The 27,762-nt window shown below is 52.4% G+C and overlaps 1 protein-coding gene across 6 annotated transcripts in view; it reads right to left on the reverse strand.

The window, feature by feature from the left end:
• The window catches only part of COL13A1 (collagen type XIII alpha 1 chain), a 150,404-nt gene that overhangs the window by 113,324 nt on the left and 9,318 nt on the right, over window positions 1-27,762 (reverse strand). For all 6 annotated transcript variants that reach the window (XM_040242194.1, XM_040242198.1, XM_040242195.1 and 3 more), the window contains exon 2: window positions 17,122-17,191. In XM_040242194.1, coding sequence (XP_040098128.1) covers window positions 17,122-17,191 — 70 coding nt within the window. The remainder of the gene's footprint in view (window positions 1-17,121; window positions 17,192-27,762) is intronic.

The following is a 27,762-nucleotide window of genomic DNA, read 5'->3' on the forward strand; positions in this document are numbered from 1 at the left end:
AGACAGAGGACTGTCCTCCTGGGTAAAAGGAGAGGGCTGAGTAGGGCAGAGTGTGGGGTCCCTCCAGCTCTGGGGCCCGGGGGGTTCGGAGCTAGATGAGGAAGGTTCCCGACTCCGTTGCCAGCACAAGCCTCGCGGGACTGGTTTCCTCCATGACGTCAACTTAAAGGTCACTCAGATCCCAGGTTTCCTCTCCAGAGCCTTTCAGGGCTCTGTATTTTGTCTTTCCCCTGGATCCCTTTGGGATCCTGTGACATTCCCAGCCTGGAGCACCTCTAGGGGTAACCGGTCCCTGAGCTCCCGAGTTACTGTGAGAAGCAGCACTTCCTGAATTTGTCCTAAATTTACCTCGCTCAAGTTTCAAAGGGGGCCCCTCATCCTAGCCAAGCAGGAGTCAGTGGAGAAGGAAGTGCGCCGGGAGCCGTGTGGTGGGAAGGGGAACTCAGGACATCTTTACTCTGGGGGCCCTTTGCATCACACCAGCCAACAAGCTGTGTTCCACAACTATACAGACAGGCCCGTCTCTCCCTCCTCCCAAACCCAGGCCCCTCTCTGCACCTGATAAACCCAGGCATGAACTGATGAACTGGAAGTGAAAGCAGGCCATTTAACCAACTCCTCACTCCACTCAACAGATGCCACAGCTGGGGGTGTGTAAATGATAAGATCCTTAAGTAGCCGGCGCCTTCAATGCCACTGACTGTCCCTCCAGTCTCTTCCTCCAGGTCTGCTGCTGTGTCTCCAGGAACCCGGCACTTAGGGCTTCAGCCATGCTCCAGCCCCTTGCCCCGCACAACCCAATGCTCCAGCTGAAAAGCTGTGAGTCCTGCCTTGCTTCTCCGTCTCCCCTCAATGCAGACAGCCCACCAGCAAGGCCTGCCTATGTCACCTCCAAAACACAGCCCAGGCCTCTCCTCTTTCCCTATAGCCTCTGTTACCACCACCTCTCACCTGGACACCCACAGTAGGCTCTTCTCTCCCTACCTCTGCTCCCTGCCTCTATAATCCATTCTCTACCAGAGCCAAGAGGAATGTGAATTGTACGTGAAATGTGTGACTCCCTCTTTTGAAACTTTTGGTTCACCAGGGATGAAATTTACAAACCCCACAGGCCAGAGCTGTGCCCTTCAGGAGGCACGACCTCTCTACTTATCACTCACTCCACCAGGTGGCTCCACCCTTTCTCTTCTTCAGACACGCTGAGCTCATTTTTACCTCAGGGCCTTTGTACATGCCATCCCTACTGACTGGAATGCTCACACCCCATCCTCTGAACTAATTAATGAATCAGTTGGGGGTCTTCCTGATCCAGGGTTCTAACCTGGCTCTCCTGCATTGCAGGCAGATTCTTTACCACATGAGCCACCAGGGAAGCCCAAATAATTTAGTAGACACTTTTCTGGTGCTCTGTTCGATGCCAGGTTTATCTAAGCAGTTCTCAAGTTCTGGATCATGTTAACTCTTCACAAGACTGGGTCCCTTTTGTCAGCTCATAGGTCACCTTCTCATAGAAGCCTTCCCTGGCCACCACCAAACACAGATACCACTGCTCCACCACTACCAGGCTCCATAGAATATATGCTTTTGATTCAATTTCATCATAATGATCAATGGATTTTTTTCTCATTTATTTCTTAAAAAAAAAATAAAGATTTTCTTTGGCTATATCTCAAGGCATGTGGGATCTTAGTTCCCCAATCAGGGATCAAACCTGCACTCCTGCTTTGGAAGTACAGAGTTTCAACCACTGGACCAGTAGGGGAGCTCTTTTACCTGGAGAATCCCATGGACAGAGGAGCCTGGTGGGCTACAGTCCACGGGGTCGCAAAGAGTCGGACACGACTGAGTGACTTCACTTTCACTTTCATGCTTACATTCTCTACTAGACTGGAAGCCCCAAGAGGGCAAGGCTGGTCAGTTAATTTGACCTTTATACCCCTAGAGTCTAGCACAGTATCTGCCCCTGAAAATGAATGAGTGAAGGGGTCACCTGCCTGGGAGAGGCTTCTAAGCCCACCACACTCTCTAAATGCCACAGCTGGCATGTACACATCACAACATATAAATAGTGAAATGTTTCCTGTGGATACTGCTCAGGTCCCAATCAGGAGAGGAGCTTCTAGAAGGGGAGGGATAAGGAGGGTCTTCTTCATCTTTGTGTAAATTACAAAATAACAACTGGTACGTTTGCAGCAAATGGAAATTTGCTTTAGAGCTTTCAAAGGAGCTGCATACACAGGAACTCACTGAGCAATGCAGTGAGACTGTCACAGCTCCATTTCACAGATTCAAGAACTGAGAACCAGAGAGCCAGGGCCACATCACTGCATGAAAGCTAGGACTCAGGGCAGATCTGAAGCCTTTATGAAGGTTGTATCTACCTAAATGCCTGGTGCTCTGCATATAGCAGGGCCTCAGTGGAGATTTCTGTATTTGCTACGGCTAACAGACAGATGTTCAAACATATCCCTTTGGAAGGACTGGTCTCAGGGTAGTGGTGTTTCAGAGGCAATGTGGGCAGTCAAAAGAGTCCCAGGTGGGGCTTCAGGAGAGCTGGAGAGCAGCATGTAGTAGGCATCTCCCTGTGCCAGGCACTGTACCAAAAGATTTACATACATCTTCTCAGTGCCCACAACAGTACAATGAGATAGATGCTGTCATTATCCCCATTTTACAGATGAGAAAGCTGAGGCTCAGAGAGGTTAGGTCACTTGCCCATTGTAACACAGTCAAATCCTAGAACTCAGCCAGCAGACAATCCTGCCAGATGCCTCCACACATGGCTGAAGAAGCCTCTTGCTCTGTGTTTTAGACTCTGTCTAGAAAGCCAAAGTTCAAACTAAAACCTGTCTTGGCCTGTCCAGCTCTGACACAAGTCAGGGAGGGACAAGAGCAAGACAGGTGGCCCTTGCAAGATGAGGAAGGGGCTGATTGGATGCCCTGGAGTAGGAACACACCCTGCCTGCCCAGGACTTAGTGGATGGAGTGCCTAAGGGTAGCCAGTCCACAGGGCCCTGGTCTCCTGTGCTGGTGGATGACAAAGACCAGATCGTGTGGGAATACAGAAGGGCTGGGGGACCTTGGAGCTTCCCAAGACTAAGAGAGTGACTTATATCACAGGGGATGTTGTGGTGGGCAAACGCTGTGGGTAGCAGCTAGCCCTACTACAGCTGTTAGAATGAGCATCAGAAATGGGCCCCAAGCCTGAGCTTCCTTTGGACAATAAAAATAACATTCCTTCTCTGTATCTTCCTTCTTTCTTTCTTCAGAATCTTTGAGTCTGTTGTTCTACAGAAACATGATCCTACTGCCCTGGGAGTCCACCCTACTGGGGGCTGGGCAGACAGGATGGGGAAGAAGTGAGAGTCAAGGCTGATGTCTAACTCTCAAAGGACTTACCGTCCACCGCAGAAGCAAGAAGGGTGAGGGAGACATGCCCGGGGGAGGAGTCGAGAAGACTGGAGCTGACTTCATCCCTGGAAATAGTCGTGCGGGGGGTGGTGGCTTCAGGGACCAATCAGCTTTAGGGACATGACATCACCATTTATTCTGGCAGGAAGGACAGGCTGTCAAATGGACAGATGGATCCGGAACCAGCTGCCCATCTTGGTGGGAGCTCCTGGCCTCAGGATGCATCACAGTGTTGGCCAATGCTGGCCACTGGGCTATTTTACATTCCTCTGCCTTGCCTTGGTTTCCGTAAAAGTCCACCCTTCCTGTGGCCCCAGGAGTGCCACTGGAGGAGGCACTTGGAGGACAAGACACTGAGAACCTCGCCGTGCCCATCTAACTGCAGGTTGAGGCAAGTTCCTTTTTTCCTCTTAGGGCCTCATTTTTCGCAATTCTAAAAATAAGCAGATTGGAGGACGTATTCTGTATCCTGCTTCTAGAGTATCCAGGTATCTGGAGGGGTCACCAGTAGGACACCCCAATCCCACCTGCGGGGCTCTGCTCCTATGTTTACGTGACAGGTAAATAAAGGACCTGCCTGCCAATGCGAGAGCTGCAAGAGACTCAGGTTCGACCTCTGGGTTGGAAAGATCCCCTGGACCAGGGTATGGCAACCCATTCCAGTATTCTTGCTGAGATAATCCCATGGACAGAGGAGCCTGCTGGGCTAGAATCCATGGGGTTTCACAGAGCGCTCATGACTGAGCGTGCACACAAAGTTTGGATTGCTCAGAAGCTTCCCTTCAAAGAAAGGGCTGGCCCCTGCCTCCCCCTCAAGGCAGCCTCTGATGTCCATTTGATGTCGCGGTCTGGATCTGGCCACTGTAAGGAGGAGACGTGCCCTCTTCCATCCCTCCGCACCTGGTCAGGATCCAGGGTTAAGGCTGATCTCTCCCCACACCTTAAAGGCTCCTCACTCTCCTCTCTGAATACACAGCTTGCCTTCCCGCTCCTTCCTCAGCTAAGCTGGGGGGCACTTGGCAGAAGCCAGGATTATAATTGTAAGAGTTGGGAGCCAGATTCTTCTAGAGTTGAACAGACTTTCCAGAGCAAGAGCACATGACTTCAAAAGAATAACATGATATAGATTAAAAAAAAGTATCTCGGTGAACTGCCAGTGTTGTTTCCCAGAGTCAGTGTACATTCAGTCCAGTGAGTCATCTGCCCCTTCCTCGTCCCCACTCCCTGAGGTAAAAACAGAACATCATGCTCCTGTCAACACCTCCAAGTTCCAGTCAGCAAAGAGCAGAGCAGGGGGTGATGCAGTCAGGTACTGGGAGCTAGAGCCACATGGAGACCCGCCAATCAGAACCAACGCTGGTGCGCTGAATGGGTGAAGCCACAGGAATGTCCCTGCGGCCAAAGTGTGCAAACTCACGAGCACCCGAGAGAGAGGAAAGTCTCATTCCAGGAGGGCTGACACCAGCTTTTAAGTCTGAAGGGTGATGAAGGGGACATTCTGGGCCCCAAAGCCCTGGGGCACCCCTAGGTGTCCAGGAGGGAGTCTGGAGGTACGGCCAGGGGAGCCTCCTCCAGGCCACCATGCCAGGAGCCCACTGCCCCCTGCCCTGTCCACGCTGCCCCCGGAGGCCCAGGCCTCCCTGGCCATGTGCCCGGCTACCCTGTGACAGCGCCTATAGCTATGTGGGGAGCTGGCATCCACTCAGCCACCCGCACCTGCTGGGTGCGCGCCTGCATCTCCACGCCAGGGTTCACGGATTTCCTCCCCTACTTGGGCTGGCTGAAGTGGCAGACCCCTCTGCTGGAGCTCCCTGCTGGTGCTTGACCCCCCACAAACCCCACCTCCCGCCCTGCCCAGGGTCTCCACTGGGCGGAGGTGTTCTCGTGCCAAGGAATGCGGTGACACAGGCATGGACCCAGCTCCTCTCACTGCACCTCTGCCCACTGGGGACACTTCCCCGTTGCCTTGCGCGCCATGTCTGCCATACACAAGCGGACGGCAAAGGCTGGGGGGGGGGGGTGGGGGTGGGCGAGAAGAAGCGCTGGGCTGCAAGGAGTTGGTCAAGTGAGCTGGAAAGAATGAGCAGGCAGGCCCAGGGCAGTCTTGCTGCCACTCAGCTACTGGAGGGTCAGACTCTTTGGGGATCCTTTTCTCCTTCCCTCCTCTGCCTGCCCTACCCCCACCAACCTCTGCCTCACCCCCTCAGGCGGATCTGGGGGCCTCTCCTTCTCCTCACCAAGGAGCCCAGTGCAGCTGGGCTACTGGCTCTCTTCTAACCCCCAGGGTTAGTGACTTAGGACAAATGCCAGCTGTGCAGGCCATCGTCAACAGTGTTGGTCCCTGCCTTGCTTGTGGCTCACCTCACAGAGGTGACCCCAAGACTGCAGTTGGACTGCCCCATGCAGGGGACCCATCTGCCACTATCTGCCACTATCTCCAGTAGGCCCACCCTTACTGGAGCTCTTGGACTCTGCAGCAGCCACTGCTTTGCCTGTTCTTCCCTTTACCTGGACTCGCTTCACCTGAGCTCCTTTGAGCCTCCTGAGGACAGAGCATGGCATCAGTTTGTTGAGTGACGGAGTGAAAGTGACGGAGACAGGGAGGCAGAGCAAGTCTGCCTTCTGACACTGTTCTGGTTTGTTTGGAGTCAGACTTTTTTTAAGATATATGTATATAGATGTGGACCATTTTAAAAGTCTTGATTGAATTTGTTATAACACTGCTTCTGGGTTTTTGGGGGGTTTTTTGGTTTTGTTTTTTTGCAGTATCTTAGTGGCAACCCACTCCAGTACTCTTGCCTTAAAAGTCCCATGGACGGAGAAGCCTCGTGGGCTGCAGTCCATGGGGTCGCTAAGAGTCAGACACGACTGAGCAACTTCCTTTTCACTTTTCACTTTCATACATTGGAGCCGGAAATGGCAACCCACTCCAGTGTTCTTGCCTGGAGAATCCCAGGGACAGGGGAGCCTGGTGGGCTGCCGTCTATGGGGTTGCACAGAGTCGGACATGACTGAAGTGACTTAGCAGCAGCAGCAGCAGCTCCCCAACCAGGGATCAAAGCTGCAACCCTGCATTGGAAGGTGGATTATTAACTACTGGACCACTTGGGAAGACCCTAGACTTCTTAGGTTAAAATAATTCTGGCGCCAGCACATGCTAGTTCCGCGACCTTGGTCACATGACATAACCTCTTTGGGCCCCGTCTTCTCATTTGTAAAGGGGTCCTCCAGGACAGAGCGGGCAGAGGAGGACCCTCCACTGTGTGGGGAGATAATAGGAACCGCCAGGTAAAGTAATTATGAGGATTAAATGAGATAATGTGATGAAGAGCTTATACCAGTGCCTGGCACAGAGTAAGCCCTTGATACACGTTGTTGCTATCATTATTAATTTATGTCCTCCAGCCTTATCCAATACTACTGCCCTGGACAAGAATTATGGCCATTACCAAGTCCTCAGTTTGCTCCCAGGAAGTACTCTGGTGGCTGGAGGAAGTCCGTCAGGACATAACTTCTGACAGTTTGTTTCAGGTTACAACCCTGCCACTTCTTAGCCCGGTATCCTTGAGAGATGTGCTCTGAGCTTTAGAGTCCTCATCTGGAAATGTGGTCATGTGAAGGTCTTAACCTCAGAGAGAGGCTGGGAGGATGGAGTGAGGTGTGAAAGGTATGAAGCGGGCAGTCAGACCAGCTGCTGTCAGAGACCATCCAAGCTGCCTTGACGGTGGACAGGAATCTGCCGGGGAGTAGCTAAGAGGCTGGCGGGGCTGAGAAGAAGTGGGGGCACCAGCCAGGGAGTGGGCGGCTGGGTGGCTCCAGGAAGAGCTGAGGGCTGCGTCCATGTGTCAAGGGTGTCTGACCTGCTAGTCTCTTACGCGGGCCACGGCCCTTCCCATTGACTTCTCCTTTCCGGCAGAGCAGCACCAGCATTCCTTCAGTACCGCTGCTTTGGAAGCTTCCTTGGTCACATGACATAACCTCTTTGGGCCCCGTCTTCTCATTTGTAAAGGGGTCCTCCAGGACAGAGCGGGCAGAGGAGGACCCTCCACTGTGTAGGGGGCAGGGAGCCCCGTATCCCTGGCAGACGTGGGGTCAGAGCTCGCCCTGGGAGAGGCGACAACTCCCAGGGCACAAAGTCTCCAGCAAGGTGCACCCTTGCCCTCTCTGCCCTGAGCAGTGGCCTTAACGGCCAGACGGCTGCCGGTACAGGTAAGGTCACAGAATCAGAGCTTCCTCCTCCCACCCCCGGGGAGGAGCCCTCCCAGGACTTTAGCACTTACGCAGAGACATCCTGCATCCTCACCCCCAACCCCACCCCTGGCCAGCTTGTCCAGAATAGAGCCCTGGACTTCCCTGGCAGTGGTTGAAACTCTGTGCTTCCACTGCCGAGGGTACAGGGTTCAATCCCCGGTCAGGGAACTAAGATCCCACATGCTTCATGGAGTGGCCAAAAAATAAAAAACCAAAAAGCAAAATAGAGCCCTACCTCTTTCCTCTCCACCCTACTCCCTTCTGTTCTGCCTTGTCCCTGAGGGCAAATGGGCCGGCATCGGAAGCCTTGGACTCTGTCTTCTAGCTGTAGACCTTGGACAGTCTCTGAACATCTCTGATCCTGTCTCCTCATCATTGAACTAGGGATAACCACAGCTCTACAGCTCAAAATGCTTGGTGGGAATATAAGTTATACTGTCCTAAGCTTGAGGTATAATGCCATCTGTTAGCAGAAATACATGCCAGGATTGTCACTGGTTACCCGGGCTCACAACTTCAGCATGGCCTTGACCCCTGCTTTGCCCACACCTAACCAGTAGCCTACAATGGCCATTTTACCTCTGCAGTCTCACCACCTCTCAGCCTGTACCTCCTGATGTTCTGTGTCTTCTCTTAGCAGGATTGGTGTTGCCTCTTCCTGGCTCCTTAACACTAACTCTCCTCCCCTTGCAGCTGCGCTCAGCTGGCTCATGTCACACCCTTTCTGAGAAACCTACCACGCATCTTCAGCATGTCAGCCAACTCCCTCCATAGCCCATCTCCCTCATCCTGACTTCCCATCCTTTTCTCTTCCTCCATCCCTCCACATGAGGTTGCTATAGTCATTCTAGATTATTCTTCCCTTTCCACAGTGGGAAACATTGTCTCTACACATTGTCACTCGCAATGTTCTTATAAAGGTTTTCATTTACTGACATCTCACTGGTCTTGCGAGGCCTGCCTCACATGCCACTTCTTCCAGGAAGCCTTTCCTGATTCGTCTCTTCAAAAGCCTCACTCCTACCCCTTCACTTTCCAAATGTGATGCTTATGCCTCTGTCAGGCACTTACCCAACCCTGGACGAAATGAGGTCCCTGTTTACCCTCAGTGGGCCAATGTCCCCTTGCTGATGTGGCCCACAGGCAGCCTGTTCACTTGATGCCAGCCCCTGTATGCCAGCTATTGTATTGCACTACATACTTTTCAAGGTAGTGTACTATAAAAATTTTTAATGCTTTATTTTTTGTGTTTTTCATGTATAATTTGTGTGAAAAGTATTATAAACCTATTATAGTACAGTACTGTATAGCCGATTGTGTTAGTTGGGTACCTAAGCTAACTTGGTTGCACTTACAAACAAACTGGGCTTAGGAACGTGCTCTTAGGACATAACTCACTCGTATGTACGGGACTTAACTGTACCACTATTCAGTACCCCACAACGAGTCTCCGCTCTGCTACTGACAAATTTTTAGGTTTTCTTTCCCTTTGGTCAGTGACACACACAGTGCTGAGGTGGACCCCTTTTCCTCTCGTACGCACGTGTGAGTGTTTCTCTCAGGTGTGGCAAGAGGGGGGCAGCTCTCTGCACTGGACCAGATATGGTTAAATTGTTCTTCACAGGTGTCCCCCTCTCTTCACAAATGAGGTAACTGAGGCCCAGAGACAGGGCAGTGGCCTTCTCGGAGCCCTCAGGGTCTGGGACCTGTTCCCAGTCCAGGGCCCTTCTGGGCGCAGCACACTGCCTGTCCGGAACCCCCATTTCCTTATTTTTATTTCTCTACAAATCTCCGCGACCACCCGGGTGGGCGTTATCAGAGCCCATCTAGAAGAAACACATTATCAGCATCCTCCAGGCGGCCTGGGGGTCTGGGAGTGCTTTCGAGAGGAAATGGGGAAGAAATTAACTTTAGAGAATTCCCTGGGCAGCTCTAAACCTCCCGCTGTCGGCCTTGAGAGGGGAAGCGCTTCCAGAGGGCCCGGGCAGTTGGGGGGGCAGTGTTTTCTTAGAGGGCAGCACCTGGATCCCGGCTGTTTGGCCCTTCCCAAGCCTGTTCCCTGACCCTCCCCTTCCCACGAGGGCTGGGGGCTTCCTTGAGGCCAGGTGCCCTTTCCAAGGCCACAGCCAGCCCTCTTCTGGGACAAGCTGGAGCTGAAAGAGGACACAAAGGCTCCAGGACGTGCCTTTGTCTGAAGCCCAGCGTCCAGGCTTTATTGAACTAGTTGTCTGATAGCTAAAGCACAGCATCCCTGCTCTGGCTTGACTGCACCTCCCTTCATCTACAGCCCCTCCATCCAAATGCCATCAGAGGAGTGGCAGCTGGGTGTCACGAGGGAGCCTGCTGGAAGACCGGCAGGAGGGGAGACTTAGGGGGTGGGCAGGTCACATTAGGGGTTTGGGCCTTTATACTGGAAGGGACTGAAAGTGCTGAAGGTTAAGCCTAGTTAAAGCCTTGTTGTTGTTTAGTTGCTAAGCTGTGCCCAGCTCTTTTGCGGCCCCATGGACTGTAGCCTGCTAGGCTGCTCTGTCCATGGGACTCTCCAGGCAAGAACACTGGAGTGGGTTGCCACTTCCTTCTCCAGCGGATCTTCCTGACCTCCAGGGGTTCAGATATTGAACCTGAGCTACCAGGGAAGCTGTAGGGTGATGCATTAAGTTTAAAAAAAGACCATGCTGACTTCAAGCTTCCCTGGTGGTTCAGGTGATAAAGAATCCACCTGCAATGCGGGAGACCTGGGTTCGATCCCTGGGTTGGGAAGATCCCCTGGAGGAGGGCATGGCAATCCACTCCAGTATTCTTGCCTGGAGAATCCCCATGGACAGAGGAGCCTGGCAGGCTGCAGCCCTTCGGGTCACACTTGCTGACTTCTGGGTGGAAGGGTATTGGAGGAGGCCTGTTAGGGGCTATTGCAGCAAGTCAGGTGAGAGATGGCAGCAGGCTGATGATGGTGGTAGTGGAGGTGGAGGGATTGGCAGGGTGGTAACCTGAGACTTAGTGATCTAGGGGATGGGAAGGAAAAGGTAGTGTTCGGGTTGGCACCCAACTTCTGGCCTAGGTGTGCTGACAGCGCTTCCACAGGATCAGAATACTGGGAAAGGGCCAGGTGTGAGGAAAAGACACTGGCTTCAGCTGTGTGCCTTTTAAGGATGGGTGGCCTGGAACACATCCAGAGGGAGATATCAAGGAGGCTGCCTGGTGGCATTCATAGGCAGGGAAGGTTCTCCCTGGCTGGAAACCCACAAAGGCTCCTCTCACTGTGTAAGTGCCTCACACTGAGGATTGCACCTGTAGGATCTAAATCAAATCACTGACGCTCATGGCCAAGGAGAAACCTTCACAGGTGTACACCTCTTGGTCTGTTTCCACTTCTCATTGGAAGACAAATGACTTGTCCCAGTAGGTGGTTTTGCCTGGATTATACATTGAGCACACACCAGGCAATATGTTAACATTGTAACTTAATAGCAGAACTAGGGTGGGAGAGAAAGATGGAAGGAACTGTGGGGATACTGTAGCAGGTCTGGAGGGGTGACAAGATCATCAAGTAGAACACAGTTATAGAGGCAGCATGAGCAACACTGGTATACAGGCAGGGCAGGTGAACAGCCCAATTTTTCTGCACAAAAGAGGACAGCACGGTGGGATGTTGATCAGAGACTAGGCTAGAGAGATAATGTGGACTTTCCATTGGAGTGGGGGCTGTTTATAAGCACTGCTGCTGCTGCTGCTAAGTCGCTTCAGTCGTGTCCGACTCTGTGCGACCCCGTAGATGGCAGCCCACCAGGCTCCTCCGTCCCTGGGATTCTCCAGGCAAGAACACTGGAGTGGGGTGCCATTGCCTTCTCCGGTTTATAAGCACTCGGGAGCCACAAATACTTTCTGAGCAGAGGAGTGGAGATGGCAGAACCCAGCCACCGATGGAGTGCAGAGGGCACAGGACAGGGGGCATTGATGTTGCCACAAGGAGTTGGAGCCTGAGTGGAAGGTCAAACCTGCAAAGTCAGGAGGAGGAGGTGGGACGGGGGTGGGGAGAACAAAGCTGACACAGCGTGTGAAAGCAGAACAAGGGAGAGCCTGAACTGAATAGGGGTGGGGGGTCTCTTCCCAGACCGGTCCTTAGGGATGTTTTAAAGAATAGCCAAAATGACTCAGAATTAACCATCAGTGATTGACATGTGAAGCAGACTTTCTGACAATAGTATTTCTTTAGTTTAAATGTTCTCCTTAAAATAACCATCAGCTCGTTAATCCTGTTTTTCACCAATGGCAGCAAGGAATATTTTGGTCTGAATTCTCCCATTTCTGGGTTAGCCAAGTCTGAACTAAGGAGAACTGAAAAGAAACGGGCAGGAGGTGATGGATCTGCTCTACTGCAGTCCAGTTTGGGATAGAAGCTCTGGTCATAGCTCTGATCTTGTTAACACCATGCGGCTCTTGTAGGTGAAATCTGGTGCCAGGACAGACAGGGCCAGGCGAGACAAAGGAAAGACTTCAGGACATGCAGATACCAGCCCTCAGCACCTATGGAAAATAACCAAGCCTGAGAGGCAGTTTCAACCTCAACACAAATAGCAGCACATGAGAAAATAAAGTTCTGTCCACAGAATCACAGACTGTGTTTCTGGGAGGGGTTTCTCTGCCTTCCACATCCTTGCTAGTTTGGGCTCCAGAATATGAATTGGATCAGGTCACATCACCATGTCCCCAAACCTTCTCTGACACTACATCTTACTCTCTGTGGGTAACAAAGCCAGGACACAGGCCTCACTGCCTACCACTCCTATACCCATAGCAGACATCATTAAATGACTGCCGCACTTTCTGCTGGGCCTGGATGCAGCCTCGGGATCTAACTCAGCACTTGCAGGGAGACATTACCAATCAACTACCACCCTCAGGATGACAATCGTTTGCCTCTCATTGAACAGAGAGAGCCAGAATGCCTCAGCCTGTCTCTCTGTTGTCTTTTTCCACCTGTGTTTCCCATCACTACTTCTATGCTCTGGCTTCCCTCAACTGCTTGCCATTTCTAAACAGACATGTCTTTTTCTCACTCCTTGAGCCTTTGTCCATGTCGTGACTCAGCCTGGAATGCCCTCTGTGCAGACTATTAGTGCTTCCCCAGGACATGCTCTCCCATAACAATAAATCTGTGTCTGGGCACACAGCCGCCCAGCATAAAACACTGCCCAGCCTCCCCTGGACCAGAAGGTAACCATGTGCTAAGTGTTGGCCAATGAGATATAAAGGGAAGTGATGCGATTTTGACTATTTCCCCAAGTCTTGCCTTTAAGGGTTTGGGCATATACTCCCCTGGGCCCCTGCCCTTTCACAATGGCCATTTGATGGTGAGAACAAAGCAGTGCCAGCAGCCCAGAGACAGAAGCCACATGATAAAGATGGGAGGCCAGCCTTCCAGCCTGCTCCACCATCCCCTGGCTGCTAGGGAAGAGTCACCCTCCTCTGCCTTGTTGAAATCTCTGTATTTGGTGGGGGAGTGGGGGAGGGTGTCTTCAGTTATGGTGGCAGCTGAGTTTATACTCTATGTACCCTCACACCTGCTTCTTGTTCTTTACAGCCACCTTCCAGCACCACCTCCTCAATGGAGTCTTCCCAGAGCCCCAGGCTCCTCTGGGATCCCCACTTCATGCACACCTCTTGTTTGCAATTCTAAACCACAAGGTGGCCATGGCGCCTCCCACCATCCTGGCTGAAGGCAACTTCTCTCTCCACCATCCATCCCCTGGGCCAGTGCTGGTGATGGCGTGAATGCCCAAACCTGATCATATCACCCACTTGCCCCTGCTCTTAAAGTGCAGACCTCTCAGTCTGGTGGTCAACATGTGACTCTGACCTACTCTGAGCCTTAGAGATGAGGCCCAGCCTGTGAAGTGATCTGATCCAGAGGCTCATCTGGTCACAGCTCCCTCTGAGTGTGTGTGTGACCGTGGATTGTCCCACCCGCTGCCCGCCCCGCCCAGCCCCAGCGTGGCGGGTCTCAAGTAGCTGCTTCCTTGCTGACTGGAGCCTACATTGTCCTGCTCCTGGTTTGTTACTGAGAACAGGGACAGATAAAGGGGAGTTTGCCTGAGCTGTGTATTCTTCTCAAGTGGCCCAGGAAGTCCCACGGCCTTTATATCTGTTCCTGAGACCCTCCTCCTGTCCCACCAGGCAATATGCTTTGCAAATGGCCCACACCGATTCCTCTGAACTTCTGGCCACTGTGACCTTTCTAATAAGGCTCGACCTCTGGCATCCCGTCCCAGGCTGCAGGCCCATCACTCCCCGGGCAAACAGTACATGCAGCCCAGAAGCAGGATGCGGCCAGATCTCAGGCAATAGATGGCTATTTTGGGACAGGGAGGATCCTGGGAGGATGCTGGCCAGGTCAGAGTAGGAAGGGAAAGAGGTGGGTTTTCTGCCCACGATTGTGTGTCCCAAGCCCTCTCTGGATGCCGCCCAGGGGCCCGAGGCTGCCACAAGGAAGAACACACCCACCACAGGGCTCCAGCCTCGGCCCTGCTGGCCACAGAGGCAAACCGAGGGCAGGCACAGGTCTGGGGCCAAATCTTGTGGCCACAGTGGGCAGAGGGAGTGTGTGCTTGTTTGTCGTGTCCTAACAGCAAGTGATTTCAGCATCAAGCAAGACACCAAGGGGTCTCGGAGCAGACAAGTTGTCAGAGACCAACCCGAGGTCAGATGGAGAACACCAGAAAGAATCTAATCATCCAGGAATGATAATTGATAATAATTTAGTTAATATTTACTGAGCATTTACTACATGTGGAGCACAATATTAGATACTGGCAAAAAAAAAGTGAAGATGTATGTGACACGTGACAATTACGTAAGTCCTCATCTGCAAGTATCAGGAGACTGTAAGTGGTTCATAAAGTGGTTTATAAACTCTGACCCTAAGGAAATAGTCGGAGAGGCATGATTCAGGTACAAAGATGAGAGTGGTATTCCACTGACCATGGGAACTGCAGACATTTCAGAATGCCAGAACTCCATTGCGCCAGCTTCCAGTGTTCTGGGGAAGGTCATCTGTCAACGTCAAGTGTTCAATACTGTGCCTGGCACAGCCTGGCTGCCCAGTGAGGGGCAGGGGCAGTGACTAGTATTGCTCAGCACAGGTTGGCCACGTGGCCCAGGCTTGTGTGCAGAGGAGATACCTTTACCACGGGGCGAGAAGCCTCAGGTCGGGCAGGAGGACAGGTCCGGGGACTGAGTGGGGTCCAGCCTGTCCCAGGAGATGCACTGCATTCTACACTTCTCCTGTCTGAGACACCTCTACACAGCCCTCACATCCTTCTCTACTGACTTTCCGAAAAGCTGGGGACATACCTTGCTCTCCTGATTTTGCCTCAGTTCGGGGCCTTCAAATGCTCCTGGTGTTGCCCACCTGGCTCTGATCTGTACTTTGGGCCAAACTGCCCTCTAGGGACTTTCCCAACACCCAGGACACCGCTTGAAGGTGTCCCTGCTCACTCTCCTCCCACTTCCTGGCCAAATCAGTCCCTGCTGGAGACCCTTCCCACAGGGACCTGCATACGCTCTTCCTCGCCCCCAGAATCCCCGAGCCACTCGTGCTGTGTTACGGCTTTCTCCTCACCACCCAAGAGCTGAAGCAGCAGTCTTCTAGATTCTTCCTCCCTCCTGTGGCATCCCTTCCTAGCTCCCAGCTTCCCAGGACCACCTGAGCCGGACTCTCCCGAGCACTTCATGGATCCCTGTTGGTTAGGTCCCCACTTTGATGGCAGGCAGGATATGAGAAATCCTATCAGGCAGGGAAGGGAAACAGCCAAGCCTCTTTCTGCCTGTAAATGTGCCTCTGACACCAGGACACAGTGTCTGATAAGGATTTCAGTGTTCTTTAAAGTGCTAGAGGAATTGAGCAGAAAAAAAAAATACTAGTAGTGCTAACTAGGAATCAGGAAAGTGCTAAGTACTCTCCACGGAACTCTCTGAACCTCCGCCACATGCCTGCAAGGTGAGTATTACCCACATTTCTCAGACAAGACCATCGGAGCAGAGAAAAGTTAATAACTCCCTTGAAGATCACACAGCTGGTAAATGTCAGAGCTGGATTCCAAACCTCTATGTTCCCTGGCTCCAAATCTCCTGCCCTTCACCAGCTTTCTGTACTTCAAGCAAGAACGACTGCAACTGACCAGGAATTATGAGGACAACAGACACCGTGATCTGAAATATGGGCTGCCTCAGAAACCCCGATGCACACAGCCGCTCTGCCCAGGCCCCGTCAACATAGCCTCACCTTCACCTCATCTCATTAATCTTGGCATTCTCTTCCCAAAAGCTATCCCAGATCCCAGGGCTCAATCTTCAGGGCCCCAAGGGAGGGAAGGAGTTTCCCAGGGCTCCTGGACACCCTTTTAATTAACCCAGACGACCCTCTTCTGACTGAGGCCAGCTGAAGCCCGTCACAGCCTCACCAGCTCCCGTGGCACCTGAACTGTGACTCCCAGCTGTGACTCAGCCCACTCACCCGCCAGCAGATGTGGTCCCTCCATTTCCCACAAGCTCAGCATCTGTTGGCGGCCCTCCCTGGCTTGGGGACCCTGAGTGCCGGCTCCTCAGCCCCTGTGTCCAGCGGAGGGCCCGCCAGAGCCCCCAGGGAGTGTCCTGCTACAGTGGGCTTCTAGGGGCCTGCCTCTGAGCCAGCAGAGACCTGGAGCGGGGTGAACCCTCTGCAGTTCCTTGCAAGTGTCACCTGCCTCACACACCCTTGTTTGGAGCTTCCTCCCTCACCCCTGAAGGGGTGCTGCCCATTCAAGTTACTCCTGGGGATATTGAAACTTGCCCATCTGTCATTCTCGCAGCTTAACAACAGTGGTGGGCAACCTGGAAAAGTCTTCAGGGACCATGACTTGGAATTCATATTAGATTGGTTAGCTTGATCACACCACATCACCCAGCAACCTCAACCTTGTTGGTAAGTGTGTGTGTGTGTGTGTGTGTATGTAGCCTAGATACCAGATAGTGAACACGCAGCCCCCTAAGCAACCTAGGTGGGACAGGCGAAGTTTTTCAATCACGGGGTAATTCATTCATTTGGGAATAAGTGCTTTTGAACTGATTCTATCGGGCGCAGGTGAATCAGAGGAGCCAGGTCCCTTTTCTCAGGGGCTTCTTTCAACTCTGTGCGACGTTGCACAATTTGCCATTTTCATTATCATATATGATCTCACAGCCTGGCATGCACAGTATCTGACCCATAGAAGAGTTGAGGAATAAATGAAAGCTTGAATAAGTCAATGAATGATGGATGGGGATCGGGGGCCAATCAATGGGAACATGGAAGGCGAACATCACAGACTCTCATTCCCATCTTCCCAAATGAAAAGCGACGCTCTGAACAGAGTGTGGGCTGGGCACTGAGAGGGCCTCTGGTATGTGTCCCTGGCCTTGTCACCCCTGCATGGGGCTCCTTACCTGGCGGGCAGTGACATCCTGGGGATGTCTTCAGGGTCTCCCGGCGCCTCCGTGAGTGGAGCTTCCATTTCTGCACAAGGAGACAGAGAAGAGGGGTCACTGGGGGTCGTAAATGCCAAGCCCTGGAAAGCCACTAGGGACTGAGGGTAGGGTAGGGGGCTAGTGAGGGGGATGGGGGACAGGGGGTTTAACAGGGGCACCCATCCTGGATCAAACACTGGCCACCAGGCATCTGGGTAATAAGAAGCAGATGGAGAGGTCCCATTTCAGTCACCTCAGGGTCTGATGTCTTTGGAGAGCTCTGAAGAAAATTAACTTGAGCACAAGACCCGATAAAGCAGTTTGGCCTCCCTGCACCCGACACTCGTGAGCACAGCAACCTGCGCTTCTCGGCTTTCTGCTAATTGTTTCCTGTCTAGTTCTGAGTGTCTCTGCATCCTGGAGGCAGGGACAGTGACCTCTGTTCTCCTGGTGTCACTCACAGAGCCAGACACAGGCAGGACCACTGTCCCTCCATCAGACCCCTTCCTCATCAGCTTCCTTACCCTTCAGCCAATCTGGAAGGCACCAAAGATGTGGCAACAAGCAGACTGAGATGCCTGCCCAAGGAGCTGCCATTTCCGTGGAGATGAGTGGATGACACATACACAGCTGCCAGTCCAGACACCTGGAAAGGGCAGGTGCTGAGCACCCGCATCCTCACCCCCACCAAGGGAGGGAGTTGGAGGGGAAGCCAGAGGTTAACAGGTATGCTCTGGGGCCAGACTGCTGGATTCCTGGCCTTTCTCAGACCCTGAGCTGTTAACAGTTCCAACCTCATAGGTTACTGAGAGGATCAAAGAGGTTGGTGCATAGAAAGAAAGGTGCCTGATCCCCAGGAGGCATCAATCAGTGTTAGCTATGATGACACTTTCATGGCAAATAGAAGGGGAAGAAGTGGAAGCAGTGACAGATTTTATTTTCTTGGGCTCCAGAATCACTGTGGGTGGTGACTGCAGCCATGAAATTAAAAGACACTTGCTCCTTGGAAGCAATGCTATGAGAAACCTAGACAGCATATTAAAAAGCAGAGAAATCACTTTCCTGACAAAGGTCTGTATAGTCAAAGCTATGGTTTTTCCAGTAGTCATGTACAGATGTGAGAGTTGGACAGTAAGGAAGGCCGTGTGCTGAAAAATCGGTGCTTTCGAACTGTGGTGCTGGAGAAGACTCTTGACAGTCCCTTGGATAGCAAGGAGATCAACCCAGTCAATCCTAAAGAAAACCAACCCTGAATATTTGTTGAAAGGACTGATGCTGAAACTGGAGCTCCAAAACTTTGGCCACCTGATGTGAAGAGTCAACTCACTAGAAAAGACCCTGATGCTAGAAAAGATTGAAGACAAAAGGAGAAGAGGGTGGCAGAGGATGAGATGTTTAGATAGCATCACCAACTCAGTGGACATGAATTTGAGCAACTCTGGGTGATAGTACAGGACAGAGGAGCCTGAAGGGCTACAATCCACAGGGTTGCAAAGAGTCAGAGACAACTTAGCAACTGAACAATAATAATTACATTCCTTTTACAGGTAAGGGACCTGGCCTCAGAGAGGAGGCTAATCTGGTCAAAACCATGGTGGAGGAAGGCTGAGATCTGGGCCTGTTTCTCTGAAGCTAGGACTGCAGTTAGAAGCCAGTAGCCCCAGAGTCAAATTGGCCCCTAGATATATTTTATTTGGTTCCACAGTGATTTTTTTTTTCAATGAATTTGTCACCAGTCTTTTGAAGAGGCTGATTTCACATGAAAGTCCGCATTTCTAACTTCTTTTGAACAAACTGGAAGATCTAGCCACACGGGGCCTCTGCTGCGTGGCTGGCTGTGACTGACTGTCCTGTGCGCTGTGGGTCCCACTCCAATGCGCTGACCAGTTATGATGCCAGCTGACTCCTCATAAGTGTTTCCCCAGCACCTGCCTCCTCACCGTTGTGTAGCTCTCCCACTCAGGGTGAGGGTAAAGGAAGTCACCTGGAAAGTGTTGTAGGATTTGGTGTCATCTCTAGTTTGGCAGTGGAGACAGAAGGTCAGGAAATCTTCCCGTCAAACTAATATCTACTGAGCCCCCGCTGTGTACTGGCACTGAGCTGGGTGCTTTCACACAGGGAATCACATCTAGTTTTCATAATCAAACTCAGTGTGCATGCTAAGTTGCTTCAATCATGTCCGACTTTGCAACACTATGGAATATAGCCTGTCAGGCTCCTCTGTCCATGGGATTCTCCAGGCAAGAACACTGGAGTGGGTTGCCATGCCCTTCTCCAAGGGATCTTGGCAACTCAGGGATTAAACCCAGGTCTCCTGCATTGCAGGCGGATTCTTTACCTTCTGATCCACCAGGGAAGCCAAATAGTGACCACATTTCTTGATGAAGGAAAGTAGGCTCAGAGAGACTGAGTGACTTGAACTTGGACTGGTATGTGGTGGATATGGGATGAGAACTCAGGCCTTTTGATGCAAAGTCTACTACATGCTGATGTATACAAATTCCCCTGGCAAAGGGAGCTCAGTCACCGTGTGTGTGTGTGTGTGTGTGTGTGTGTGTGCGTGTGTGTTTTGGGGTAGGGATAGATATGCCGTGTTGAAGGGGAGGGCAGAAGAGGACAGGAAGTCAAAGCATATAGGAGGAGGAAGGGAGGAACAGCCCTAAGGGGAGCCCCTCACTTAGAAAGAGAGGCTGGCACACAAATACTGGGTAGATGAATACTGAGGTGGGCACGAGTGGCCACTGGGCAAATTGAGGACATCCCAGAATGAGGTCTGGCGGAAGGCCCTGTGATGCCCAGCTCTGAACCCAGCTCACTAGCACCACTTTCCAGGAAGGGACTGTGCATACCCACTTCCACATCCCTTCCCACCAACAACCTGTAGGCTCTCCAAGGGGCTTATCTGTGGCTGTGCGTGGCACACAAGTGGGTGTGTGACCCAACTCTGTTAAATGAAGGAGCTGGTCAATGGCTAACAAGCCATTGCCTGAGTGTGCAGCATTTTGGCTATAGGTTGCAACCATTAGGGCTGTCTCTCATTCAAACTGCAAGATGCCAAGCACAGGTTGGACGCTGGAGATGGAGCGTGCAGCCCAAGGTGGACAGGAAGCCCTGCCCTCCTGGGTTCACCTTCCAGTGAAGGAGACGATGAACAGAGAAGCAGATGAATATATAACCCAGGCGGTGATAAGTGCTATAGAGAAAAGTAAACTAGGGTAAGGAGACAGAGAGTGACAGAAGGTGGCATTGTAAACTCAGGGGTCAGAGAAGTTCTCTCTGTGCAGGGCACGTTTGAGAAGAGAGAACTGGCTGAAGTAAGAAAATGAGTCAGGGAGCGATCTGGAGGAAGTGTGTTCCAGGCAGAAGGAACAGCAGAAGTGAAGGCTCAGAGACAGGGCTGCATGTGGAGTTTTCAAGGAAGAGGAGAAGGGACAGTGTGGCAGGAGTGACTCGGGCAAGGAAGGAAGGATAAGAATGTGGTGGGAAAGGCATTGGGGTGTTGGCAAAGGAATTGAAATTTAGAAGGACACAGATTCGTGACATTCCCACAGCTTCTTGACAGCCATAAGACTCCAGAGCTAGTACAGACGCTGTGGTGAGCCATCCAGCTCTCACGGTCAGGCTCATCCTTGGCTGTGGGATACAGTGGCTGCCGAGAGCTCAGCCCCTCTCTAGGAACCACTCTCAGGTGAAGGAGCTGCCTTGACCAGGGTCATATCCACGCCCTCCAGCAAGGCAGGCCACAAACAGCCCCATTTAATAATAAAGGAAACTGAGACTCAGAGAGAAAAGGGGATTGCTTTGAACAGGTAAGCCACAGAGGGATTAAAGTCCAGGTCCTCCACCTTCAAGTTCAATGTTGTGGTGTGGTTGCTGTTTAGTCACGAAGTCATGTTGGACTCTTTGCGACCCCATGGACTGTAGCCCACCAGCCTCCTCTGTCTATGGGATCCCCAGGCAAGAATCCTGGAGGGGGTTGCTATTTCCTCCTCCAGGGGGTCTTCCTGACCCAGGGATCAAATCTGTGTCTCTTACGTCTACGTGCATTGGCAGGAGGATTCTTTGCTGCTGAGCTAACCAGGGAAGCCAGGTTCAGTACTTTGGTTCAATTCATCCTGTGTGTGTGGCTACTGCTCCCTAGTTGCTTCAGTTGTGTCTGACTCTGTGTGACCCTATGGACTGCAGCCTTCCAGGCTTCTCTGTCCATGGGATTCTGTCGGAAAGAGTACTTGAGTGTGTTGCCATGCCCTCTTTCAGGGAATCTTCTCGAGCCAGGGATCGAACCTGGCAGACCCTTTACCACTGAGCCACCAGGGAAGCCAGGTTCAATACTTTGGTTCAATTCATCCTGTATATATGGAGCTTCTACTAATTGTGCGACTACAAAACAGAGAACAAGACAGTCCCCATCAACAAAGGAGTTTGAACTTTACGTGGGAGACATGTGTTGAGTGGGGTCCAGCTGGTTGCAGACTTTGAGAGCTGAGTGGGTAAGGGTTTGGCCCAATGCAGCCAACCAAGGGCCTGAAGCAGAGGAAGCACGTGGTCAAATCTGGGTGGTCCAACAGCATGTTGAGAAAGGCCAGGACAGTGAGAAGGTTGGAGGCTGAGGTTCCTCTCTGGAGGTTGTCAGTCACGCATCCAACAGAGACACTGGAGGTCCCGTTTATGGCCTGGCAGCTTGATAGAGAGTGGCGGATGAAGGGAAGGGGGTATACAGGAGAAAGAATGGACAGGGCACAGGATGAACTTGGTGTGGGGGTAGGGCCTGGGCTCAGCAAACATTTTCTGTGAAGGGCCAGTTACTAAATATCTGAGGCTGTGTAAGCCATACGACCTCTGTCACAACCACTCAGCTCTACTGTGTAGGCGAAAGGCAAAATAAGCAGGGCCGTGTTCCCATAAAAACGGATTTGCTAAAACAGCCTTCCAGTGGGATTCAGTGCTTGTTTGCTCGCCCCTGATACAATCTTTATGCAAACATGCTGTTCTCCCTCCCATCATGAAAAAAAGAAAAGAAATGGAAAATCCTCATGGACTCGACTTAGCTCTTTTCCTAGAAAAACTCCCTGATGGAGGATGTCTTCCCTGCTCTCCCCTGGACCACTCCTTCCGGGCTCTTAGCCTCTTTCCTGGCTTGACCTCCATGAGGCCTTTCTGTAATAGGTTTGCTAGCCTTCCTCCTTGTTTCATTTTATCCTCCCAATTTTGTTGTTGTTGTCATTGTCTTATTTAGCTTACTTATTGCTTCCCCTTTCCTTAGAAGACAAGCTATACAAGGACACGAATATTTTGGTCTGCTTCATTCATTAATATGTCCTCAGTGCCCACAGCATGGCCCGGCAGCACATAGGAGGTGGTCAGTAAATACGTGTTGCTCAGGAGATCTCATGCAGTTCTAGACTTCTGATCTGTCTTGTAAATGGGAGGATGGCTGCCCCTTTCAGGTGGGCATGTGCTATCCTGACCACCGCAGTACCCTCCCCCTGGCTACCCTCACTGCCTTAGGCCACTAGCCTGGCCCCCCTAGGCATCTGAGTTTGAGACTCTGGGTTTGAAATCCCCACGCTGAGGCTCTGGGGCAGGTGTAAAACTTTCAGAGTCCCTGGGGTAGACCCCCAGCCGCCCTGGACAGAGAAGCCTTCCTGCTTCACCCGTTGGCAGCCAGGGCCTCCTGGAATGCCCCTCATGGCCAGAGCTGAAATACCACCTGCCTGATCGTTGCAGCTATTAAAATGCCTGTATCAGTATCAAAGGGAAAATGCCAAGTGGCCACTCGCTCTCCCCAGAGAATGCAGCTCCGGTCTGGCGTGGGGTTTAGGGCCCATTCCCTCCCTGAGTCCAGCCCCAGGGCTCTTAAAGGGATCAGGCTCAGCCTGGGCCTCTGTAATACGTGGGTAGGTCCAAGTCATGGTTTGAGGGAGGGAGCCCAGAGCAGAGGCCAGGTGAACTCTGAATTTCCATAATAGTCATGACCTTGAGCCTGGCACCTCCCCCCTGGAGAATCTGCAAAATGGGGATATTAGCCACCTTCCAGGAGACCCAGGTTTGATCCCTGGGTCAGGGAGATCTCTTGCAGAAGGGAATGCCAACCCACTCCAGTACTCTTGCCTGGAAAATCCCGTGGACAGAGGAGCCTGGTGGGCTACAGTCCACGGGGTCACAAAGAGTCGGACATGACCGATTAAGAGTAACCTCTCAAGTGTTGCTGTGGGAAGTGCCTTGGAAACCAAGAAGTACTTACCAGGTAGACTTATGCTATAGGAGTAATAGTAATAGTAATAGCTATCCATATTGAGCTGTATATACTAGGCACTGTGCTAAGAGCTTTAGCATTTAATAATTAATTTTTGATATTAGTGTATGACTCCCGTGAAAACCCACCTGCCCTTGGAGGCTGCAATGGGATTCTATTTGGGGTTAGCACATGCCCCAACCCTCGCCCCCCCCCCCCCTGCTGAAACATTGCTCTGTATGGAGCATGTGGTGTTGATACAGACTGGAGCTACCTTTGGGAGTCTTAGGACCTTGGGGTCTAGTCCCAGCATTCCCACTAACTGCAAAGCAAGAGGTGTTGCCCCTCTGGGCCTTGGTTTCCTCATCCATAGAACAGGAATACTATTAGATATCACTGGACCACACAGGACAGCTGGAGGAATAAGATGAGATGAGACCAGAAAATTGAAAGAGAGCTCCAGATGTGCAGAAGGGCAAACACCTGCTATGCCGACCTGTTTTTCTTAGTGACCAGATGAAGGCCACTTCTCTCTTGAGCGGATGCCAGGCCTGCCTCCTCCCACCTGCCACAGTGAGGCTGGCCTGGCCTCATGTACTGCTGCTGACACCTGGTCCTACCCCTCCACCTCTTGGGAAACTCAGACCCCTTCTTCCTACAAGGGGGTGGGTGAGTGAGGGACCTGTCTGCCGCCCTGCCTTTTGACCACAAGAACGAGAAATTGAAAGAAGGATTTGCCCATTGAAATGACCAGGCTGGGCAAAGCTCTGTGCCAGCATCTGATTACAATGCCTGGCACAGAGTGTGTGCTCCATCCCAGCTGCTGGAGCGTACTCCTTACCCCACGCCATAGCTGCTATGGGGCTGGTGCCCTGCTGGAGACTTGAGGTGGCCCTTTGAAGGCAGGGCCTGGTCCAGTGTCACTGATCCACACTTGAATCAAATTACTTACTTTTAGGCCTGCCTCCCCCACCCCCTGAGGATCCATCCCTGTGGTCCCACGTGGGCTCCGGCCTTGGGATGGGGAGAATTCAGATAGAAAAGAAGGGAGGGGAGGGCAATCCAGGGAGAAGCAAAGGCTGGATCCCAGAGAAGGCAGAACAGAGGGGTTTGTTAAGGGGATGGGCCCGCGTGTGGCTGCCTGCCTCTGAGTGCAGGCAGCTCAGTGGGATGAAATCAAAGTGGAGGAAACCGAGACACTCAGCCTACACCCACCCAGACTGGACTCGCCCTGTCTGCTCTGGGAGCCTGTGTGCTGCAGGCCAGGAGCGGGTACCCCGGGGCAGTCTGAGGAACTGTCTTCTTCCTTCCTCCCCCGTTCTCTTTGTGCAAGGGACTTGGCGTCTGATCATAGACTACCAGGGCCACAAAATAGGGGACTCTCTAGATGCCATGAGCTGCTGCTGCCTCCCCGTTTCACCAGAATCACAGAGAGATATTGCTCCAGGCTCTGCAGGCCAGAAAACTCAGGGGACAGAGGTGCACGTCCCGGTGTGAACTTGCCAGCCTTCGTGTGAGAAAGTTCTTCCAGATCAGCTAAGACTCAGGAGACAGGAAACAGGATGGGCACTGGGTTAGTACGAGGCCTAGGACCTCCAGTTTCGGGGGCCCTGAGGTCATTCCTGCACCCAGTGCAGGACCAAGCAGGGTCCCCCACAGTAGAGTGGGGAGAGGCTGGAAGCAAGAGGGCTGGGATGGAGATCAGACCCTCTCTGCCACTTTTTTCCCTCTCACGAGTGGGTATCGAGCATCTCTGTTTGCAGAGCCATGCAAAGTGCTGGGGACCCACATGTGAGCAGAGCAGACATGGAAGCTGCCCTCATGGGGCTTACTCTCTAGGGAGGGGCACCTAAGGGCCTCTAAACCACACACATCAACGTGAAGCAGCCCGTCATCAGAGCTCTGGCAGGAGAGGGGAGGTGTCGAGAGCCAGTCCAGGGGTGCTGACTAGGCTGGTTCAGCATGGGAAAGTGACAGCTGAGCTGACATCCGAGGACAGGCAGCAGCCTACCAGGGGAGGGGCCCAGGTATGGGGGAAACAGCTAAGACCTGATATAATAAGGTGCTTCTCAGAAACCAGGCAGCAGTCTTATACATGTTAACTCACTCAGTGCTCACAGAAACCCACCCATGAATGAGGAAACTGAGACAGAGACAGGTGAATTAACTAGCACACGGCCAAGAAGAGCAGAGGCAAGATTTGAACGTGGCTCTGCGCCCATGACCCTCTCCTGCGCCTGTCCTAAGTGGGTGGGGGAGTGGGGAGACTGATTCTTTTCAGGAGACTGCAACATCTATTCCTGGAGTACCAGGCACTGCTCAAAGCACTTGTTTTAACTTTCTTTAATCCTAAAAACAACACTCACAAGGGGGCAATACTCTTACTATCCTTAACCCCAGTTTATAGAGATACAAGCCAAAGCACAGAGAGGTTAACCCACTTGCCCAAGGTCACACAGCCAGTAATTAGCAGAGCTGGGCTTGAATCCAGCAATCTGGGTCCAGAATCTGTGTTCTTAGCCATGACCACATACAACCATTTGGCTGGACTCTAAGAGAAGGTGAGCCATGAGGCTAGAGAAGTTGGCAAGGGCCCCCCTCATGGATCATAGTAAGAAGCAATATGAAGTCACTGCTGCTGCTGCTGCTAAGTCACTTCAGTCATGTCCGACTCTGTGTGACCCCACAGACGGCAGCCCACCAGGCTTCCCTGTCCCTGGGATTCCCCAGGCAAGAACAGTGGAGTGGGTTGCCATTTCCTTCTCCAATGAAGTCCCTAAAGGGCTGTAATCAGAGAACTGGGGTAATCATACTTAGAATTTTTGAAAGATTATCCTGGCTGCCATGCAGATGATGAAGGGGGCGGGGCAGAGTGAACAGGGGCAGATGAGTGAGGGTCTCCTGCCATGGCCTGGGAGAGCCAAGGGGGGCCTGGGTGGCTCGAGGCAGGCATGGCACACAGAAGAGGATGGCTCTTTGGGAGGCTGAGATGCTTCAGTCTGTCCTGGAGACAGGACGTGCAGTGCTGAGTGTGCAGGGGCGGACGTCCTGCTTAGCTGAGAGACGCTGAATGTGAGGTGCTTTCAAGACATGCTGGAGGAGTGGGATGGCAGGTGTAGGATGGACCTGGAGCTCTGAGGAGATGAAGAACACCCACACGTTACAGCCAGAGCTGTCTAATCACAGAGCAGCCAGCTGCACAAAGTAGTGATCTCCCCGTTACTGAGGATGTGTAAGTCTGAGAACCAGGGATGTTTGGGGGATTCATCCCAGCACATGACTCCTTTCCTTCTAACACTCTGATTCTATGAGTAAGGAGATGCTGGAGGTGGCAGGACCACCCCCACTTCCCATGTCACTTCCCAAGTCTCCACCTCCCCAGCTCCCAGGGAAGTCACATAGGCTGTTTCTGGGAGAACCTCAGCTAATGCCCCTTTAACCAGCCCCCTTTCTTCATCCCTGTTCCTGTCCTGCCTCACAGGCCACCTTGTCAGAACATGATCCGATGCAGAAAACTCCCAAGTGGTGGCTGAAGAGGCACCTTCACGGGGCATCTGTAGTGTACCAGGAGACTGCAGGTGTAAAGTCCCGAGGATGGAAGAGTCCCACGTCCTGTGACAGCCTTTGTGGGGAAGATGTGTCCTCTGGGAGCAGTAGGGCCTCCCTGGATGAACTTAAAAACAGGTAAGAATGAGCTGCCTGGCAGGGGGCAGGGTGGACCAGAGCTGCCCGTGGCAGCTTGTGAGCTGAGCTAAGAAAAGACAGAGACTTTGCTTTGGACTGTGGGCATCAGGGAGGCCAGGGAAGGTGGGGATGAGGGAAAGGTGAAGAAAGGAGGCTGAGGAGGCCCAGTCTATGTAGACTCCAGCCACGTAGGGTTTTGGGAAAATCCACAGTTATCTCCAGGAGGGGAGACAGGGGTCCAGTGTCTCCCAGAAAGGCTGTGCTCAGCCTCTCAAGCAGGCGGTTCCGCCCCTTTGTACTTGGCTTGCCCTCACCCTTTGAAGGATTGGAGGAGTCCTTGCTGCCAACAGCCACATCCCCGCCCTTTGGGGCACAAAGAGATTTTGCAGGGAGGCCAGCACCCTGGGCAGGAGGTTGTAGACAGGAGATGGGAGTGCCCACTTGCGGCTGCTGCTGAGGCCTGCCTGCCAAGCAGACGACACGTGGAAGAGCCAGGACCCCAGCCTCCTCTGGGCCCTCCCAGCCCCTCTCTGCACCCGGGCCTCAGTTTCCCTTGGAGGAGCTCGCTGACTTTCTTTCCAGTTTACTGAGGACTCAATAAGACTGCTTCTGGGAGGGGAAGAATCCAACCAAAAGAGATGAGAGAAGCATTCCTGAGGCTTCTCCTGTAACCTCCTTTCTTCTGTATGGATGGCAAACTC

This window comes from Oryx dammah, unplaced genomic scaffold, assembly GCF_014754425.2.
Source record: "Oryx dammah isolate SB20612 unplaced genomic scaffold, SCBI_Odam_1.1 HiC_scaffold_6, whole genome shotgun sequence".
NCBI lineage: Eukaryota > Metazoa > Chordata > Mammalia > Artiodactyla > Bovidae > Oryx > Oryx dammah.